At 55.8% G+C, this 20,969-nt stretch overlaps 4 protein-coding genes across 5 annotated transcripts in view; 3 read left to right on the forward strand and 1 right to left on the reverse strand.

Moving 5' to 3' along the window:
- The window catches only part of ARPC2 (actin related protein 2/3 complex subunit 2), a 30,610-nt gene extending 28,954 nt beyond the window's left edge, over positions 1–1,656 (forward strand). Inside the window, exon 11 of the mRNA XM_047773473.1 lies at positions 1,200–1,656. Coding sequence (XP_047629429.1) covers positions 1,200–1,224 — 25 coding nt within the window. The 3' untranslated portion in view covers positions 1,225–1,656. The remainder of the gene's footprint in view (positions 1–1,199) is intronic.
- A 7,044-nt stretch (positions 1,657–8,700) lies between these two features.
- Positions 8,701–12,158, forward strand: GPBAR1 (G protein-coupled bile acid receptor 1). The gene is made up of 2 exons (XM_047773477.1): positions 8,701–9,318; positions 10,978–12,158. Exon 2 carries the CDS (start codon positions 11,023–11,025, stop codon positions 12,010–12,012), a length of 990 nt encoding a protein of 329 aa, XP_047629433.1. The 5' UTR covers positions 8,701–9,318; positions 10,978–11,022; the 3' UTR covers positions 12,013–12,158.
- A 259-nt stretch (positions 12,159–12,417) lies between these two features.
- On the reverse strand, positions 12,418–18,007 carry AAMP (angio associated migratory cell protein). 2 transcript variants are annotated; one of them, XM_047773474.1, is made up of 11 exons: positions 17,646–18,007; positions 17,027–17,182; positions 15,935–16,054; positions 15,352–15,491; positions 14,953–15,097; positions 14,607–14,690; positions 14,127–14,242; positions 13,869–13,972; positions 13,652–13,742; positions 13,321–13,475; positions 12,418–12,902 (listed from the first exon to the last, which is right to left on the reverse strand). In XM_047773474.1, exons 1-11 carry the CDS (start codon positions 17,764–17,766, stop codon positions 12,827–12,829), a joined length of 1,308 nt encoding a protein of 435 aa, XP_047629430.1. In that variant the 5' UTR covers positions 17,767–18,007; the 3' UTR covers positions 12,418–12,826. The 2 variants fall into 2 exon arrangements, with proteins under 2 accessions (XP_047629430.1, XP_047629431.1); XM_047773475.1 differs by having other exon boundaries at positions 17,027–17,179; positions 17,646–18,004.
- Positions 18,008–18,076: 69 nt separating this feature from the next.
- Positions 18,077–20,649, forward strand: LOC125123546 (probable hydrolase PNKD). The gene is made up of 3 exons (XM_047773479.1): positions 18,077–18,281; positions 19,031–19,199; positions 20,263–20,649. Exons 1-3 carry the CDS (start codon positions 18,215–18,217, stop codon positions 20,453–20,455), a joined length of 429 nt encoding a protein of 142 aa, XP_047629435.1. The 5' UTR covers positions 18,077–18,214; the 3' UTR covers positions 20,456–20,649.
- Positions 20,650–20,969: the final 320 nt, after the last annotated feature.

Consider the following 20,969-nt stretch of genomic DNA (forward strand, 5'->3'; position numbering starts at 1 on the left):
GTTTTCAGATTCCCCTTTCCACGCTTGCGTCTCTCACCCATACCACTCTGGTGACATTGAGTGTGAGGCAGCTAATTTAATGCCATTTTCAGGGCCCAGTGGAGAGGCAGGCCATTCAGTAGAGGCCTGGAAGTCAGCCAGCAGCCAGCTACAGCAGAAGGCAGCCTGACCTGGCCAGCCTGTCTCCCACCGCACAGGAAGGCTGGCCATCATCCGTAGTCACGGGCTGTCCATGTCCCCTTCAGCCCTGTAACTGCCTGTCCATTCAGGAGAAGAGCCCACCCGGCAGCCACTGCCATTGCCTCCCAGTGGGCTTCTCCTCTGCCCTGTTCCGCAGCCAGCAGGTGGTCTCGGGGGTCAGTGCAAGGCGAGTGCCATGGACAGGAGATAGGAGAATATGAGTCCTTGGAGTGAGCAGATCACCATAGCCCTCCTCCCTGGCACCTAGGGAGATCACTGTGCCCTTTTCTGTCCTCTGACCTCTCTTTGGCAGAGGTGGGCCCCCGAAAGGAGACGGGGGAGCAGACAGCTGCATCCACCCTGAAAACCAGCTCACGTTCCCAGAGGCTCCTTTACCAAAGGCACACCCTCCGTCTTTGGAACAAGCCTGTTCTCAGAGTTGGCCCTTCTGGGGAAATGCTGGGTGGGACAAGACACCACAACTCAGGAGCCCGAAGTCAGGCAAGCGTCCTGTTATTGAGCGCAGTTACCACGTACAACATGGAGCACTGTGAACCTTAGAGGCTTGGGGGGTTGCTTCTTTGAACATCCTACCTTTGTGGTGAAAGATCTAAGGAACTGCTGTCCACTAGCCCAGAAAGGTATCAGCTGTATAGAAGGACCTGGAATTCTTGACTCGGAAGAAGGTTGAGCCCAGTCTGAAACCAAGTAGATCTAGGCACCCAGACACTCTGAGCAAGTGACTCTCCTGTCTAGCTGGGTGCATTTACTGTCCTCCTTGGGCTTAGCACAGCCAGCACCTGGTACCCTTAGGTATTCAGTAGGGAGGAAGAGCTGATGGTCCGTTGCAGTGAAAGCTGGATCTTAGCCTGTGCCTGCAGTTCCTACATGCCTCTGCCTGAGGAACTTCTGCGCCCTCGTGTTTGCTTTCTCTTCAGGATCCCACCCCCAGCCCAACTGTGGGGTGGAAGGAAGGGTGAGCAGAGACTGGTGTTCACACTTCCTGTCTGCTTTCGCAGGGGGAAGACGTTTTCATCCCGCTAACTCTTGGGAACAGGAAGAGGAAGCGACCAGCGGCTGAAGGCTGGAAGACTTGCTACTGGATAATCGTAGCTTTTAATGTTGCACCTCTTCAGGTTCTTAAGGGATTCTCCGTTTTGGTTCCATTTTGTACACGTTTGGAAAATAATCTGCAAAAACGAGCTGTGCTTGCAAGGACTTCATGGTTCCCAAGAATTAAGAGGAAAAAAAGGAATTCCACTTGATCAACTTAATTCCTTTTCTTTATCTTCCCTCCCTCACTCCCCCTCCCCTCCCCCCTCTTTTCCAAGCTGTTTTGCTTTGCAATATGTTACTGGTAATGAGTTGCAGGTTAATGCAATCTTAACTTGTTTTCTCCTAAGTATTTGAGTTCAAAACTCCTGTATCTAAAGAAATACGGTTGGGGTCATTAATAAAGAAAATCTTTCTATCTTACATGAGAATTCACTGGGTTTCTAGACTGTGAGTCTGCAAACCTGCACCAGAAAAGCTGAGGTTCAGGACACCCCCTACCCCGCCCCACCCCCACCAGCCTCCCCATAGAAAGAATGGCTTTCTGTGAGCTCTTAGTTGGCATTTCTGAGTAAACTTGAACATGCTCACATTAGAGCTTGGTTTGCTAAGTCTGTCCAGCTGTGACTGAGAAGCTCCCAGGACAGTGATAACGCGCTTTTAAAGTGTTCTATGGGAGTTCCCATTGTGGCGCAGCAGAACAAATCTGACTAGGAACCATGAGGTTTTGGGTTCGATCCCTGGCCTCGCTCAGTGGGTTAAGGATCTGGCGTTGCCGTGAGCTGTGGTGTAGGTTGCAGATGTGGCTCGGATCCTGTATAGCTATGGCTCTGGCGTTGGCCTGCAGCTGTAGCTCCAATTGGACCCCTAGCCTGGGAACCTCCATGTGCTGCCACTGCGGCCCTAAAAAGGGAAAAAAATAATAAAGTGTTTTCTGGCTTATTCTTTTATCATGAGTAATGTTTAGCATTTCCCCAAATGTGTTCCATGGTGTGTATGTTTACACAGAAAATTTGGGTCTAATGCACACAACTGGCTGCAGTTCCTTCCTCACACAATAGCCCGAAAGACTGGCACTATGCAAAATGCACTTTGCAAGAGATGCTCACCTCATAAACAGGACAGAGCCTAGCAAGATATGCTGTCCCCACTGATCCCTTGCAATACAGTTCGTTCAGGAGGCTTGCCTGGTAAAGAGTTAGGAGAACTTCAGGGGCACCTGAAATGGTTGAGGGTGACCCTAGTGGTTTCTACCTGCTTTCTTTCCCTTTTAATTTGTCTCCATCAACCTCAGTGTGTTTCAGACTGACTTGTGACCTGTCAATGAAGTCTCCTGACATTTTTATTTCCTCAGATGTTGAGATAATTGTAGGTTTACTGCAGCTCTTAAGAAATGATGCAGAAATCCTGTGTACCCTTCCCCCAGTGGTAATATCTTGCAAAACTGTAGTACAGTGTCACAGCCAGGAAGTTGACCTTGAAACAGTCCCAACCTTGCTCAGGTTTCTCCACCTTCACATGCACTCCTGTGTGTGTGTGTGTGTGTGTGGTGTTTTCTGTGCATTGAAGTTACATGTGTAACTAAATAGAGTAGTGTAAAGACTAATCAGAGTGCCTCATACCTATTAAGGGTAAGTACTGATTTTGAAATACGTCTTTTGTTGTGATAAAGAAAAAATCACAACAGAAGTAAAATGTTGCTTTGTTAAAAAAAAAAAAAAAGAAATACATCTTTAGTTAAAGACACATTGATTAGACTGTTAAAACGTTTTTTGTTGCTGTTTTACAGTGGCATATGGAAGTTCCCAGGCTAGGGGTCGAATCAGAGATGCAGCTGCCAGCCTACGCCAGAGCCACAGCAACATGGGATCAGAGCCACGTCTGCAACCTACACCACAGCTCATGGCAACGCCAGATCCTTAACCCACCAAGTGAGGCCAGGGATCAAACCCGCATCCTCATGGATATTAGTCGCATCCAGGATAAAAGCAACAGGTCACGTACTCATCCAGGCTTCATCGTACTCTGTTAAAACAAGCTCTTGGAGAGTTCAGGACACAGCTACTTCCCATCCCCTCAACAGACATGCCCTGGAAAGAGCTGCCTGCGGGCTGAGGGGGCTGACCTTGGCCTCCAGGGGAGAGAATTCACCACACCAAGTCTGCCCAGTTTTCCTGGGACGTAGCCCTTCATCACCTACTTTTGGTGGATGGAAAACCAGACTAAATTAGATGTACTAGAGATGGTGATGTATGCGTTCTGTGGCCCAGGAGCTATTTAAGGCTACTTTGGGCTGGAAGCTGGTTTTGCTCCTGCGGACTGTAGGACATAACTCCTTGGTCAGTTGGAACTCACTGTATTTTGCCAATAGTGGGGATCAGATTTCTGAAAAGTGCCATAAATGACGAAACCAAAGTTGCTTAAAAAACATGAAGTTATGGAGTTCCTGCCATGGCTCAGTGGAAACAAATCTAACTAGGATCCGTGAGGATGCAGGTTGGATCCCTGGCCTCACTCAGTGGGTTAAGGATCTGGCATTGCTGTGAGCTGTGGTGTAGATCGCAGAGGAGACCCAGATCTGGTGTGGCTGTGGCGTAGGTCCTCCTGGGAACCTCCATGTGCTGTGCGGCCCTAAAAAGGCAAAAAACAAAAAAGAAAATATGAAGTTAGAAAACGAAGAGGCACTATGTATTTTTTGCAGCAGTAACTCGTAAGGAATTGTCTTAATTCCAAGATGACGTAAAAACCCATGCTGGTGAAAAGCCCCCTCCAGACATGCTCCTTTGTCCGCGCCTTTTCCTGGGCCCACTTACCTCTCATCTCAAGGACTCTCCATCCCCTTTCTGGACAAAGACCCACAGTAACTTCAGCCAAAGTCCGTAGGATTGCAGGAGGAAGTCTCAACATGAGGGTCAGCACCCTGAGGGGCTGAGGGCTGTGGAAAGGGGGATCTGGTCTTAATCGCTGCTAATTGGCTCCCCTGCCCTAAGGTTCATGTCTGAGAGGTAGAGGTGTCCTTGGATACGCTCTGGAGAGGTTTAATCAGAGCTCCAATGCCCTTGTCTTCATTTGGAGATGCCACCACCTATCTCACAGGGCTCTTAGGATACAGAGCCGATAAGTAAGCGCCTGTCATATTGTAGGCATTTATAATGCCTATAATTATAATTGATAATGCCATCTGATAAATCTTAGTTACATTCCTACACTCTTGAGGGGATCGGAAGTGGCAGGACTGCTGAGGAAGCCAAGTCCAGCATAAACCAAGGTCATTGTGTCTTGGAGTCTTCTGGGTCCTCCCCCAAAAGAGCTGATGTTTTTCACTGCTTAATGGCCCCCAAACTGCAGGGGATTGGAGAGGGAAGGCTGGTGTTGAAGGGATTCTCCAAGTTTGGATAAAGTGGGACCTGGGCAAGCTAAGAACGAGGAGCTTAGTGGGAAAGCAGACCATAGCAGGAAGTGGGAGTGGGCCCAGGGGGTGGGAAGTTGAAGCTGGGAAGTGGAAGTCACATTAGCTGCTGCCTCAGCCCTCCTGCCCAGAGTTGATGCTCAGCAACTCCCTTCCGCCTCATTGGGAGTGGCGCAGCGGGTTGAGAATCTGGCTGTGGCCATAAAAAAGATAAAAATAAAATCTACTTTAAAAAACAAACAAAGTAGTCCTGATGGACCCTCTTCCCAGCATTTACAGAGGCGCCTGGGGCTATTTTGAGTTCAAGCAATGCTGCCCCCTTCTGGGGATGGCTAAAAGCACCACAATTTCTGGGACTCCTGGGGAGACCTGGACAATCTGTGTTTCTTTATTTATTATCTTTTTGCCTTTTCTCGAGCCGCTCCTGCAGCATGTGGAGGTTCCCAGGCTAGGGGTCTAATCGGACATGTAGCCACCGGCCTACCCCAGAGCCACAGCAACGCAGGATCCAAGCTGCATCTGCAACCCACACCACAGCTCATGGCAATGCCAGATCCCCCACCCACTGAGCAAGGCCAGGGATCAAACCCGCAACCTCATGGTTCCTAGTCGGATTCATTAACCACTGCGCCATGACAGGAACTCCGACAATCTGTGGTTTAACAGGAAGGACCAGGGTTTCTTCTGCCCATGTAGCTGACTTAGGACTTCCTGAAGCCAGGACCCTGGCCAGGATGGTCACAGGATTTTGTCCAGAGCCCTTCAGAGGCTCCCAAAGGCTCATCTGCTGTTGCCTAGGGGGAACATTGAACAGTTCAAGGAGGCCACCCAGGATTTAGGAAGAGCCATCGCACCTTTGCCTCTGCTCATCCAGTCAGCAAGTGCCCCCAGCCCTAACATACCACCCAGCCCCAGACACCCAGAGTCAGCAGAGAAATTAAATATCCAAGAAGGAGTTTCCTAGTGGTTCAGCAGATTAAGGATCTGGCACTGCCACTGCTGTGGCATGGGTTTGACTTCTGGCCCAGGAGTGCCCATATGCCACAGGCACATCTCCCCCTGCCCAAATTAATTAATAAGTATCCAAGAGAATGGAGTGGACAAAGGAGGCCCAGGTGGATTCCCTGCCACAGTCTGGATTGGGCACCGTGTTGCAGGCTCTATGAATAGGGACTGGAGTGGGGACTCCAGGGTCTGCAGGATCAGCTGGATGGAGCATCTGAAATGGGCAAAGGGGAGAAGGCTGAGTCGGTACCAGGGATCGATGAGACACAGAGGAACTGGATGATCTAGTAAGGAGGAAACAGGGCCAAGCAGGGGACAGAACCAGGCTCCCCGGCTCCTGCTCCCTTAGTTGTCCTCTTTACATGTCATCCCACACACAGTGTTTAGACAGAGCTGTGAAGAAGAAACACAGACATCCTGGATCCTGCCATGGAGAGGCCAGGGCTGGGAACAAGAGGAGGTCTGTTTATTCCTGGCGATCTGATATCCAAGGAGGCCCACTCCCACATCTGCCAGACCCCAGGCTGAACTCTCCCAGAGCCTCTGACTTCTGCCCGACCAGATAGCATGGGCCGAGGGCCGTCTGCTGGAACACAGCACCCTCCCACCCACCAGCTCCCTGGAGGATGGGCTGGAGGCTGGATGCTTTCCTCTTTCCACTGTTTGGCCCAACAGAGGTCCTTGTCTCCAGGAGCCCTGACTGCTGTGCAGGGTTGGCAGAGCTGGGCCTCTCAGGCCTCCAGCCCTCAGGCCTGGGTCTCCCCCAGCGAGCACAGAAGTCCCCTTGCTTTGCCTCTTGGACCAGGAGGTTTTTCTTAATGTCTCACCTCCAGGTTTCTTGCTGCAGTTTGAAACTGTTCCCTCTCTTTTCAGGCCTCAAGGGCGTGTAACTGCTTCTCTCCCTCACCCCAGAGCCAAACTTGATACATAGCCTTGAACTTGCCCTTCCTCTCACTCTATCTGGTTTCCTTCCTTTCCCTGTGCAAAATGTCATTCCCCTCTTGCTTTTCACAGCCTCTCCATCTGCCTTTCTCAATGGCATTCTTAGAGGGGGCAGGTGACTGGAAGGAAGGGACATGCAGAGAAGGCCGGAAAGCCCTGTTTCTTACCTGCCAAGCCCTGACCCAAGTCCTCATCACACATTTTCTCATTTAGTCTCACAATAGGTGAGTATAGTACAAGCCCCATTTCACAGATGAGGAAACTAAGGCAAGAGAATTTTTTTTTGTCTTTTTTGTTGTTGTTGTTGCTATTTCTTGGGCCGCTCCCGCGGCATATGGATGTTCCCAGGCTAGGAGTCCAATCGGAGCTGTAGCCACCGGCCTACGCCAGGGCCACAGCAACGCGGGATCCGAGTCTGCAACCTACACCACAGCTCACGGCAACGCCGGATCGTTAACCCACTGAGCAAGGGCAGGGACCGAACCCTCAACCTCATGGTTCCTAGTCGGATTCGTTAACCACTGCGCCACGACAGGAACTCCAGGCAAGAGAATTTTAATAGGACTTCCCATCGTGGCTTAGTACGAATCCAACTAGCATCCATGAGAACGCAGGTTCCATCCTTGGCCTTGCTCAGCGGGTTAAGGATCCGGTGTTGCTGTGAGCTGTGGTGTAGGTCCCAGACGAGGCTCGGATCCCACGTTGCTGTGGCTGTGGCATAGGCTGGCAGCTGCAGCTCCGATTCAACCCCTAGCCTGGGAACCTCCATGTGCTGCTGATGCAGTCCTAGAAAGACAAAGACAGAAAAAAAAAAAGAGGGAGATAACTTTAATAATTGACCTAAGTTTTGGAGTTCCCGTGGTGGCGCAGTGGTTAACGAATCCGACTAGGAACCATGAGGTTGCGGGTTCAATCCCTGCCCTTGCTCAGTGGGTTAACGATCCGGCATTGCCGTGAGCTGTGATGTAGGTCGCAGAAGCGGCTCGGATCCCGCGTTGCTGTGGCTGTGGTGTAGGCTGGCAGCTACAGCTCCAATTAGACCCCTAGCCTGGGAACCTCCATATGCCATGGGAGCAGCCCAAGAAATGGCAAAAAGACAAAAAATAAAATAAAATAAATAATTGACCTAAGTTTACCCAGCCAAATAAATAGGATCCAACCAGGATTCTGTGATTCAAACCCGGTCCTTCTGACTCCAGCACTGGCTCATGCCTCTTTATCACCATGGAGGAGGAAGGAAAGGAGTCACTTGTTGAGACCCCTCCCCCCACTAGGTGTCAAGCACTGGGATAAATACAGTTACATATGTTACCCCATGATATCCCCACAACCACCCTGACAGGGTGGTTTTCTTCGTTCCCATTTTACAGGTGAGAAAATTGAGGTCCAGAGGTAGCTTGCTCAAAGTCACACCCCCCAGAGCCATTTGTGTCTCATGGCCCAGAAGTTGACTCACAAAATAGTTGAGGAGGAGTCCCCGTCGTGGCTCAGTGGTTAACCAATCCGACTAGGAACCATGAGGTTGTGGGTTCCATCCCTGGCCTCGCTCAGTGGGTTAAGGATCCAGCATTGCCGTGAGCTGTGGTGTAGGTCGCAGACAAGGCTCAGATCCCATGTTGCTGTGGCTGTGGCATAGGCCGGCGGCTACAGCTCCGATTGGACCCCTGGCCTGGGAACCTCCATATGCTGCAGGTTCGGCCCTAAAAGGACCAAAAAAAAAGAAAAAAAAGAAAATAGTTGAGAAAAGTGTGGGATGACCCCAGATTGTGGAAGGTAAGACTGGCTTTATAAGCCGTAAGTCCCTACCAGGTAATAGGAAGGGCAGGTGTAAAGATGCTCGTGGCTCAGCGGTTAGTGAACCTGATTAGCATTCATGAGGACACGGGTTAGATCCCTGGCCTCACTCAGTGGGTTAAGGATCTGGCGTTTCTGTGAGCTGTGGTGTAGGTCGAAGATGCGGCTTGGATCCCGAGTTGCTGTGGCTCTGGCGTAGGCCGGCAGCTATAGCTCCGATTAGACCCCCAGCCTGGGAACCTCCATATGCCGCGGATGCAGCCCTAAAAAGACAAAAATACAAAAATAAAATTAAATAAAATAAAAGGATGTTTAGCTTCCAAACACCAACCCCCCCCGACTGCCATCATCAGACACACATTCCTCCTCAGCAGCCCAGCAGAATTAGCTGGCTGGCCACCCCATGGGTTTAAGGCTCATAAAACATAAATATATTAGCTGGGGCAGGAAGTGCGGAGGGTAGAATAAATCATTATAGTGTTCATTAACTGCAAAGCATTTCTCAGATTAGCTGAGCGGTAGCAAGCAGGCCAGAGGGCTCCAAGCTGGGTGACCTGCCACCTTGATGGCAAGCCATGGACAGTGGCTGGAGATGGAGACCCTGGTCCGGGAGGACGAAGAGGGGGCCCTGGAGAAAGGGGGAGGAAGCCCTCCCAGGACTGCCACTCAGGGTGTGCCAGGTCCCACCCCCAGAGGCGGGGCCAGGCTGAGCCCCGCCAGCCTCAGCTCCATCCCTCCAGGAACCCAGGCGAGGGCAGAGCCTGGGCAGCGAAGAATCCCGGCCCTGCTGTCCCCGCAGAGTGGAGGCACCATGCCCTCACCCGTCAGGACACCAGACATCATCGCCAGACGACCTGCAGCGATGGCTGTGGCCACCCCCTGACCCCCAGAGGAAAAGCCCAGGCTGGGCGAGCCAGACCTGCCCCCACAGCCATGTGAGTAGCCCTTCCCCTTCCCTTGCCCCACCCAGCCCCGGCCACACCTGGACACCTCCACCCCAGCTCCTGAAGAGGTCGTGCCACCCAACCCAAGCCAACAGAGCCTCTGGGGTGTGCGGGTCCCACAGCCAGCGCACCCATAACACCACGAGGAAGTGGCCCCCGGGGGCCGTCCCTGCCTTTTGTGCGGCTCTGATGGAAGTGGGCTGGGAGACTCACTCCAGCGGAGGGCTGCGAGCTCCAGCCCATGGCCCCAGAGTCCAAGTCTGAAGTAACAGACCCTGAGGTCTCCTGGGGATTAATAAAGTTGACAGTGCGAGGATGAAGAGGAACAGAAACTGAAGGGCTGCTGGAGAGAGCGAGATGAACGAGTGGAGGGCCCTGGGGAGACAGGAAGAGGAAACAGGCCAAGGGAGGGGAAAGGGGTGCAGCGGCTTGGCAACTGGCTTGGGGGGGCCTGGGGAAGGCTGGGGATCTCTAGAAGGGGCAGCACCTCCTGTGGACAGGGTGGCCATGGGGCCGTCTGATCCTCTGACCTGGATGGGGGTGCAGGTAGGAATCCTTTCCTTGTTGACTTTAATCCTAGCAACAGCAGCTGCTTTCCTGTTGACAGAAGCAGGAGTTCCCACAGGGCTCAGGACCCCTCCCCCGTCCCCATCCCCCATCCCTGTCCCCATAATGCTGGAAGGACTGGGGGAGAGCAGAGCCAGGCCCTGCCCAGCGGCCCCTCCTCCCTCCTGGGCTCACTTCAGCCCTCCTTGCCACTGGCATCTCCGGTCACTACCAACCCTCCCCCTCTCCCTCCCCCAGCAACTCTCCCCCGCCACCACCCGCCGGTTCCCAGGAAAGGCCCTGTTGCTAGTGTGGTGCGGATGTGTCAAGTTTATGGGCTGGAAGTCCTACCCGGAGACTGCTCACTGAGCTGTAACCAGGGACAAGGCAGATGGAGGGAAGGTGCAGGGCACAGGGCACCCCCTCGGTGCCACCCGTTTCCCTGGCATCAGCACTAACCACTAATGCAAGTGCTCCGCGAGCCCTGCCTCAGACGGACGCCAGCTCCCACCCCCACCCCCCGCCCCCCAGTCTTAGCAAACCACCATCTCTTCCCACACTGGTGTGGACTTCTTCATTTATTGCCCATCCCAGCCCCTGGTCCAGCCCTGCCGGCCTGAAGGGGGCCGTCAACTATTGGCTGGCCAGAGACCACACACCAGCCAGACCCTATCCTATCCTTTGAGCTTAAATTTGGAGGCCTTGCCCGGTGCAGGCAGGCAGGCATGGTCAAAATGCTTTGGGGCTGAGTGGATCCACTTTTCAGTCTAAACAAAGACATAAACCCAGCTGCCCAGAACGGGCCAGGCAGATAAGAGAAATGGACCAAGTGGCTGAGGGGGGACTGTGGGGAGCCATCTGAAGGCAGCCACCACTCAGCTCCAGGTGGTTGCTACCGTACAGGACCTGATCTCTCAAAAGCCAAAAATAGGAATGTTTATGTCGCTTTAAATTGGCAATTCACCGGGGGGACGATGTGTATCAGCAAACAAGATACAGCCCCTAGTCCGCTGGTCGGCAACCTCTGGATTAACACGCAGACATGCCAGGAAGACAGTGACCTGTGGCCCCACCCTAACTCTGGCCACCCCGTCTTCCATCCAGGCACCCCTGTTGCTGCTCCAAACCTCCCCTGATCCCAGGCCCAAGATGACACCCAACAGCACCAGGGAGGTGGCCAGCCCTGTTCCTTCAGGGACCCTGGGCCTCTCCCTGGCCCTGGCGAGCCTCATCGTTGCTGCCAACCTGCTCCTGGCCCTGGGCATCGCTGGGGACCGCCGCCTGCGCAGCCCACCTGCCGGCTGCTTCTTCCTGAGTCTGCTCCTGGCTGGACTGCTCACTGGGCTGGCACTGCCCACGCTGCCGGGCCTATGGAACCAGAGCCGCCGGGGCTACTGGTCCTGCCTCTTCCTCTACCTGGGTCCCAACTTCTCCTTCCTCTCCCTGCTCGCCAACCTCCTGCTGGTGCACGGGGAGCGCTACATGGCAGTGCTGCGGCCTCTGCGACCCCACGGGAGCACTCGGCTGGCCCTCATCCTCACCTGGGCCGGGCCCCTGCTCTTCGCCAGCCTGCCCGCTCTGGGCTGGAACCACTGGGTCCCGGGTGCCAACTGCAGCTCCCAGACTGTCTTCCCAGCCCCCTACCTCTACCTCGAAGTCTATGGCCTCCTGCTGCCCGCCGTGGGCGCTGCCGCCCTCCTCTCGGCCCGTGTGCTGGTCACCGCCCACCGCCAGCTGCAGGACATCCGCCGGCTGGAGCGGGCCGTGTGCCGTGGTGCGCCCTCGGCCCTGGCCCGGGCCCTCACCTGGAGGCAGGCCAGGGCACAGGCCGGAGCCACACTGCTCTTCGGGCTGTGCTGGGGGCCCTACGTGGTCACCCTGCTCCTCTCCGTCCTGGCCTATGAGCAGCGCCCACCGCTGGGGCCGGGAACTCTGCTGTCCCTCATCTCACTGGGCAGCGCCAGTGCGGCGGCCGTGCCCGTGGCCATGGGGCTGGGTGATCATCGCTACACAGCCCCCTGGAGGGCAGCCGCCCAGAGGTGGCTCAGGGTGCTGCGGGCGAGACCCCAGGGCAGTCCTGGCCCTGGCACCTCCTACCACACCAGCTGCCAAAGCAGCGTGGAACTTGACTTGAACTAGAGGAGGGGCTGCTGCTCCACCTACTAGAAGCATCCATCCATCTCAACCGCCAAGCCCACCTCCACTGGTCCCCATGCCTCTGGATCAGAGACCCTGCCAGACCTCTCTGACCCCACACTGACTGAATAAAGCTCCCCCCGCCAGTGTATGGGTATCTCATTGCGGATCTCAGCAAGAGCAGGGCAGGTGACCAGCTGCGGTAAGAACCTAGAGCCAGCAGGACCCCAGGGAGATTCCGACTCCAGAAAGGCAGGCAGCTGTAGATGAGGATGGCCCTGCCTCAGAGAGGCGAGCTCAGTCTCCTTGAAATCCAGCAGACTGGAGGGGGCGGGAGCCTCAGCCTGACAGGCCCCGCACGGGTTCCTCGTCCCTCGTGTCCAGCACCACAAAATCCACAGACTTGTCTCTGGGAAGTATATTTTATTTACATTTTTAAAATCTGTGAACTAGTATCTCTTCCTCCTTTCCACCCCCATAGACTTGGGAAGGGAAAGAACGGGAATTTCAAGGACCTACTCCCCACATACAAATACGCACCCCCGTGGCTCACACCAGCAAAGGAAATGAAAGAGAAAGAGGTCTAAACCTCCCTTCCGAGGGATCCGCCAGGTCTGGGCGAGGGCGGGGGAGGGAAGGGCCCCCGGGGCGGGTCTCTTAAGAGAAGAAAGGGCCAGAGAGCGGGCAAGTCACTTCGAAGGGGTTGGAAAGGTGTCCGAGGCCCCTCCCCTCCTCCTCCCTCCTCCCCTACCGCCTCGGTCGCTGGGGGTCTCCCGGCGCCCCCTCCACACCAGACACAGAGCAGAGGCTGCGGCCACTAGCGGTCAGGTCTCTGGACACAAAATACTTTCGCTTTGTGGTCTCCTGATGTGGTCACCACCAAGGAGGCATCTCTGTGGACAGAAAGCACGGGTGGAAGCGACTGGAGGACAGAAGGTCCACCCCAAGCCCACCACCCCGGGGCCCTCGGGTGGCCTCCTCCAGCATATCCTCAAGCCGAGAGCCCCGGGGCCTGGGGCCGGGCTGACCTACCCGCAGGCAGGGAACATGGGAAGCCAGCAACCCACGAGGGGCTGGATGGGGAAGCAATCCCAGCCCGAGCCCAGGAATGAGACGTGAGGCCACAGGAGTGAAGGTCCGCTCCCTCAGGCTTCCCCGTGCTCCCGCCTCCCTGGCAAGCCCAGGCCTTGGGTCCCACCTTCCCTGAGGAATCTCCTCGCTCACCCCAAGTGCCCTGTGGCCCATGCCCCATGTGCCAGCCTCACCATCCGAATACACACAGGGACCCCGGCCCTTGCCCAACTCACTTACTTGCTGAGGGCAAAGTCCAGGATCTCAGCCGTGTGGCCCCGGTAGTCAGTAAGCAGGCGGCCGGTCCGAGCATCCCAGAGGCGCACGATGCCGTCCAGGCTGCAAGTGTAAACCACGGCGGTGCCTGCCTCCCACAGCAGCTGCACGATGCCCGACTGCAACAGGGTACGAGAGGGAGGAGGGGTCAGGGGCGGGAGAGCTGATGGGCACCTGCTCCCAGCTCTCATGGAAGGAGGGAGGGAAGGAGGGATGATGGGCCTGAGGGAAGGACCAGACGGAGCCAGGCCTGGCCATCCCCACGGCCACAACCATGGCTCCAGGCTGCCGGTACCTGGTGCTGACACTGGTGCCTGAGGGTCTGCGTAGACAGGTCATAGATGGCCAAGGTCCCATCCAGGTAGCCGACAGCTGCCAGAGGCATCCTGGGCAGAGGAGAGCATCACGATGGCTCACGGAGCGCCCTTGGGTCCTCCCCGGTCCCCTGGCCCGGGCCCCCTCCCCCAAGCCGCCTGCTCTTGCCTCCAGGCCGAGGCCCTGCTCACACTCACACACTGCAGAAGCCCAAGGACTCCACGGAGTTGGACTCGCTCTCCTCCCCTTCTCCCAGGTTGGGCTGGGAGGCCACGGTCTCGGGTCTGAAAACACCCACCACCTACAAGCCAGAGGAGGGGATCAGAGAAGGGCCTGGAAACAGTCCTCTATAGAGCAGAAAGGTGGTGGGGCAGGGAGGCGAGTGAAGGAAGAGAGGAAGGGGAGGAAACGTGGGGAACACGAGGCCCTAAAGCCAGGCTCCAGGTCCCGCTTACCTTGCCAGTGGTGGCACTGACCAACTTGGCCTGGCAGTCCACAGAGCCCGTCAGGATCAGGCTGCCATCCTGGTTGGTGGCCACACAGGTCAGAGGGCCCTGGTGACCCTCAGTCCCTAAGATGAAGCAGGGGGACGAGTCAGACTTCATCCTGCCCCAGGTCTCAGCCTCTTCCCCACAAAAGCCTAGGTTAACACTTCCCCCACCCGAGACCCTTATTTATTTTTTTTGTCTTTTCAGGGCCACACCCGTGGCATATGGAAGTTCCCAGGCTAGGGGTCCAATTGCAGCTGTAGCTTCAGGCCTACACCACAGCCATGGCAACAAAGGATCAGAGCCGTGTCCGCAACCTACATCACAGCTCACAGCAATGCTGGATCCTTAACCCACTGAACAAGGCCAGGGATCGAATTTGCGTCCTCGTGGATTCTAGCCAGGTTTGTTACTGCTGAGCCACGACAGCAACTCCAAACCCAATACCTTTTAGTACATATATCGCGTTTCCTTGCTTCAGGTCCCAAATCCTGATGGTGCCGTCTTCATAGCCGACCACAGCTCGCTTCCCTAAAGGGCCAGAGATGCAGATGGAGAGAAGGGCAGACAGCACACTCAGACCCATCAGGCAAGGCAATAGGGGTGGGCTAACAACAAAGGGGGCAGGGGACAGACATGGCCCCAGGGTGGGAAGTGGGGAGCTGTCTGCTCTGGGCCCCGGAGGCCAGGGCTCCTAAGGGCAGCCTGCAGGGTGCCAGAGGTGGCCCAGGAGGGAGCCAGGGAAGCGTGCGGCAGGGACCTTCCCCTCTTCGCTCAGGAGAGCTGCTCTCACCATCAGGGAGGACTCGGCCACAGGTGGCTGGGCAGTTGGGGCCCTGGAAGGTCTTGCAGTCACCATTCGGGACCTTCCACATCCAGGTGTTGCCGTCAGCCGTGCCCGCCAGCAGGACAGGTGCCCGCGGGTGCCACTCCATCCACTGGGCAGAAAGAAGGGCTCAGCAGGGAGGCCCCGCATGCTATCTCACCTACAAGTGGGCCCCTGGAGCCGCACTGAGCTTTCCCTGCTCAGAGTCAGCAAGGATGCCCCAGGGAGCAGGCCTGGCACTCCTGCTGTACATCGGGAGCACCCTGGCTCAGAGCTGGCCGAGCCAGCTCAAGGCAGCCGGGACTCCCCAAGCTCTCACCCCCGCCCCCGGCCCCACGGAGCAGAATCCCACTCTGAAGATCTCACCTCCAGATCTCCCGCTTCAAAAGACCAGACCTCCTCCTTGGTGTCCACCTGCCATACTTTCAAGAGGCCACTCATGTCCCCTGTGGCCACAAGGGTAGAGTCGTGGCTGAAACCGGCACAAGTCACAGAGTCTTTATGGCCTGCAGGCAAGAGTGGGCAGAGAGAAGAGAACGTCCGGGTCTGGTGCCAGAGACATGGGACCCAGGCATCTGGCCCCCAGAAGGGACCAACTGGGATTTAAAAAAAAAAAAAAAGGATGGGTCCCAGCAGAACCGGTAACCAAACACACAGCTGCTTTAGGAGCCAGCACTCCCCGGTCTCCCACTCAAACAGGCCTGCGTGTTCCCCATTCTGTCCACTCCACATCTCCACCCGAAACACGCACCCACTCCTTTCTGGCCCAATATGCCTTCACTAGTGTCGCCTCCTCCCAGACTCCCTTGGCCCATCTGTGCCTCCCTCTCCTAGACCCACAGGGCTCTGTTCTTTGGGGCCCTTGGGCCAAATGGAGATCAACAAATGGCTGCTGGGTGCACAAGGGCAGCGGGCCAGCCCCCTAAGCCCCTCCCCTGGACCCCCTCACCTGCACACTCAAAGAGCAGTTCCCCATCGCTGAGCCGCCACACGAAGGCTTTGTCATCCTCGCCCCCTGTCACTGCCAAGGTGTTGGTCTTGGGGTCCAGGCTCACGCAAAACACAGATGCTGTCCCAAGAGATACTCCATGAGTAAGGGGACTGGACTCCCACCTAGGGTTCTGTCCTCTGGGACCTTTGGGAAGCCACCCCCTTCCACCCAGAGCAACACGTCTTTCCTCCTGGAAAAGAAGGGTGCCTCCAAGTTCTTCTCAGCTTCAGGCCTCAGGTTGTTGGAGAAATCCCTCCCCAAGCTTGCCAAACTTGCCAGTCCTCCAGGGCAGAACCCTCTTCTGCTCCCTTGACCACCCCACACTGATGCCATGGACAAGAGGAGGGTACGTGTCCTGGGCTTACAGTTCTCAGCATGGGATGCCACCAAGCTAGGGACTGCGTGAGGAGGGCACTGTGTCACCGATTCCTCACTGAGAACCCCCTAGTGTTGAGGTTCCCGTCGTGGCTCAATGGTTAACAAACCCAATTAGTACCCATGAGGTTGAAGGTTCGATCCTTGGCCTTGCTCAGTGGGTTAAGGATCCAGAGTTGCCATGAGTTGTGATGTAGGTCACAACACGGCTCAGATCCCACGTTGCTGTGGCTGCGGGGTAGGCCGGAGGCTACAGCTCCGATTCGACCTCTGGCCTTGGAACTTCCCTATGCCGTGGACAAGGCTCTAAGAAGCAAAAAAAAAAAAAAAAAAAATGAGAACTAACATTTTAAGAGGACTACCAAAAACATGCTCCAAAAGGTACTATTATCTCTAATTCACACTAAAGTAACTTTCACCAATGACAACTGTTGAAAAAAGAAACTAAAACGCAGAGGTGTTGAGAAAGATCATACACAGGCAAGCAACAGGGATAGGATTTGAACCCAAGTGTCTCAACTGACTCCAGCAGCCAAGCTCTCCTGTGAGCTCCTCCAGGGCAGGGCCAGCATTTTCCCACCTCTGTGTCCCTCATAACGTGCCCTACACAGGGGACACCTGATGCTCAAGTGCCCACCTGGACCGAGTTTATGACGGACCTCCTCAGACACCTACCCGAGTGCAATGCAAAGGTGACCTCGCTATCGTCTGGGCCCTCCATGCTGCCGACCACCCCTTCCTGGGGTTCCAGAACCCAGCCCTCCTCATTGCCCTCTTCTTCTTCCTCTTCCTCAAAGTCCACATCTTCCATCTCCTGAGCCAGGTCGTCTGCTTTGGGGAGAGGGTTAAAAGATGAGGCTCGACAGGCGGTAAGTGGGATGCGAAGCGTGGGGAGGCCCGAGGCTGGGGTGGGTCATATGGCAAGAGAGCAAGGTGAGGTCAGACAGAAGGGGTGAGGCGGGGCTGAGAGGCGGCAGGGAGGAGGGGGGGCGTGTGGGACGGAGGACAGGAGAGGTCTGAGGACCTGGGGTTGGCCAGCGACCGTGTGGGAAGGGAGGACCGAGGGGATGATGGGAAGGGGGTGTGTGAGGGGAAGGGCCAGAGGAGGCGTCAGGGGAACCCCCACCCCGGCCAGGCCTGAGAACTGTGTGGGGTTGGGGGAGAGAGGAAGGGCGAAGGAGGTCGGTGGGACTGACCGGTGGGGTGGGGGGAGAAGGGGAGGGAGGGGAAGCAAGGGTCAAAGGCCAGGGGTGAGCGCCTCCTGTCCCATGGCCTGAGGATCAGCAGCTCTCACCCGGGTCCGGCGGACCGGGATCCAGTTCTACCACCTCGATAATCTCTTCATCACCATGGAAGCTTAGGGTCTCCAGTGGGGGGGTGTCAGCGGCAGCCCCGCTTTCCGATTCAGACTCCATGCGGCGCAAGCGGCGGATCCACTTCTCTGGGCCCAAACGCCTCCCAGAGTCAGCTCTGCGCGACGACGCGGAACTCGAGCCCCTCCTCCCGGGAGGAAGTAGGAGTAGGCGACCACCCGGCAGAGAGAGCGACGGCCTCTCGACCAATAGCGAAGGGGGTGGACTCGCTGAACCACCAATCACAGGGCAGAGTTGGGAGAAGAGCCCGGGGCGTGGTCGGGGGAACCCTAACTCCGCCCGGCCTGACTCCGCCCCCAACAGGAGGGAAACAAGCGAGCGTGCGCGCCTCCGGGGTCTCCTGGGAAGAGTAGTTCTCCTGGGTCCGCTCCGCAGGCTTCTGGGAAATGTAGTTTCTGATCTGTAGGACAGACGGAAGGAGCGGGGGAGGCCCCTTACGCAAACTACAATTCCCGGCGGGGAGCGCGGTGAAGGGGGGTGGGATCTGAACATGGCGGCGGTGGTAGCTGCTACGGCGCTGAAGGGCCGGGGGGCGAGAAATGCCCGCGTCCTCCGGGGTAAGGAGAGGGACCCTGGGGAGGGTAGGACTGCAGGGGATCCCTTTTTTTTCACATCTCGCTCAGTGCTAGCGGAAGGTCAGGGTGTTGTTTGCTGCCTGCACCCTTCTGCAGGATCTTAAAGAGTCAGGGGGCTAAAAGATGCTGTCTAGAGGTCACCCACTCCATCCCTCAGCCTTCCTGTTACACCGTATCTCTGGAGTCTTGGAGCGAAAGGGAGCCCCGAGGAAGCCTTCTAGACTCCCGCGTTCTAGATGTTTCACACTCACCGCAGTGCAGAGGAAAGAGCCCTGGGCTTCTGAAGGCTTGGGTTCTAGCCCCGGATAATTAGCAGTTTGACCTTGGGCGAAGCAGTTCGTCTCTCGGGGCGTCAGTTTCCTCTTCTATAAAATGAGGGGATGGAGTAGACTACCTTTACGCTCCCTTCCAGTACTAACATTCTGCAGTTTAGAAACCTTTTCTCGGATTTCCTTCATACGCCTCTTGTGAGCCCCACTGCAGTCCTTCACATCCTGCCGTCTGAAATGAAGAACAGCGAAGCTCGCTCTCCTAGCACCGGGGTGATGAGCCCGCAGTGACGTGGAAGTGGCTTTCAAAGGTGCCACCTCGATGGCAATTTTCCCATTTCCCTCTGGACTCTCCCTGGCACTTGTTACTCCAGACCGCAGTCACTCCCCTTCCTCAGATCACAACCACTCCTCCCCGGGATTCCCCAGTCTCTCACTGACTTTCCTTGCCTCCATCCACAGGGATTCTCTCAGGAGCCACAGCTAACAAGGCTTCCCAGAACAGGACCCGGGCACTGCAAAGCCAGAGCTCCCCAGAGTGCAAGGAGGAGCCTGAACCCCTACCCCCTGAGCTGGAATACATTCCCAGAAAGAGGGGCAAGAACCCCATGAAAGCTGTGGGACTAGCCTGGTGAGTTTTAACCCTTTGCCCACCAATGGGGAGTGGCACCAGGGGAGGGTGGGACCCAGAAACTTCTCCAAGTTTCAGGTGGTGAGCTGAATCCAAGGTTGTGGAGACAGAATTGCTGGATGTGAGCATGGGCCTCTCAGAGGACTGGGGCAGGGGAGGTGGGAAAGTATGTGGAATTGGAGAGACAAGTAGGTTTTGTGTGGCGTAAATTGAGCTAATCTGATTGAGACTTGGGTCCCTGGCCTCATCCTCTCTTTGGGGAGCTTGGGGTGAGACCCAGTTGAGCTCTTTGAGAAAATCGAACTCCCACGAGATTATGTTAGTTGTATAGTAGCAGCACCTACAAGGTGTTCAGTGCATTGTTATTTGGATCTGACGCTGATTTTAGTACGTATTATTGACCAATGTTAAAAGAAAAGGAGGGGGAAATTAACATTTTTTCCAGCACCTGAGGTGTGCCAGTACTTTACAGTGTAATGTTTTAGTCTTTCCAAAATAAGTGTGACATCCCCATTTCACAGATGAGGGAACTGAGGCTCAGAGCTGGATTCTCACCAGATCTTGTGACTCCTTGCCTTTAACCTGCACAGAAGTACCTCCCACGTAGCGGTTACTCAGGTTAAAAATGGGAGTCTGGGAGCGGGTGTGGGGCGGTTCAGGCAGAGGGAATCTTTGCCAAGACCTGGAGAGGGGAAGAGGATGGGCTACCTAAGGAACCCTACACAGTCCCGAGGGCAGGGTGACAGGGCTTATGCTGGGGAGTATCAGGCTCAAGAGGAGAGGAATGACAAGGTGGACGGAGACCCAGCCACATTAAGCCTTTTGTGCTATGCCTAGGAATGCGAATTTGGCCAGGAAGTGATGGAGAGCTGTTAATAGGGTTTTGAGCAGGGCAGTGGTAGGATCCGAATCAAGCAGGATCCCTCCAGCAGCCAGCACAGAGGCTGAGTAGACACATGTGATATATTGCAGTGTTTGTGCAAGATGGAATGAGATTCTCCCCAGCCCCTCTGGCTCAGGCTTGGCCCCTCCCCCAATCCCGTGCACATCTCCCCACCCCTAGGGCCATCGGCTTCCCCTGTGGTATCCTCCTCTTCATCCTCACCAAGCGGGAAGTGGACAAGGACCGTTTGAAGCAGATGAAGGCTCGGCAGAACATGCGGGCATCCAACACGGGCGAGTATGAGAGTCAGAGGTTCAGGGCCTCCTCCCATCATGCCCCGTCTCCTGAAGCTGTGTCCGGGGTGCAGTCGTGAGGAACACTGCAACCCTCCCCTAGACTGTGGCCTCCCAACTGTCAAGTCCTTTGGCTTTGGCCATGATTCTGGTCCTTGCCTCTGAGGCCCACCAGAGGGCGCATGAAGCCCAGGCTGCTGCCGGCCCTACCCTTCCCCTCCCCAGAAACCAGCCGAAGGCAAATAAAGTTACTGAGTGTTTGAGTGGAAAGGAACCAGGTTTGGGTTTGTGAGTCCCTTGGGATGGGAGGGGCAGAGGGTGGGGTTGGTTACTCACGTGTGCTCCCTCTCACAGAAGCCTCAGTGTTCCCAGCTGACTGGCTGGGGAAACCGCAGAGACTTAAGCACAACAAGCCTAGGCTCAGGCCCTGGGGACCAAGCCCTCCAGCTGCTGGCCAGGAGGGCGGGGTCCCGCTCAACCTTCTCTTTACTGTCTAAAGAGAATCAAAGAGGGTGTTCAGGGTGTGGAGGTAAAAAAAGCACTGACTCCTTTTGGCTGAGTGCAAATGACTCAACCACTCTGGGCCTCAGTTTC

Source organism: Phacochoerus africanus, chromosome 3, assembly GCF_016906955.1.
Source record: "Phacochoerus africanus isolate WHEZ1 chromosome 3, ROS_Pafr_v1, whole genome shotgun sequence".
Lineage (NCBI taxonomy): Eukaryota > Metazoa > Chordata > Mammalia > Artiodactyla > Suidae > Phacochoerus > Phacochoerus africanus.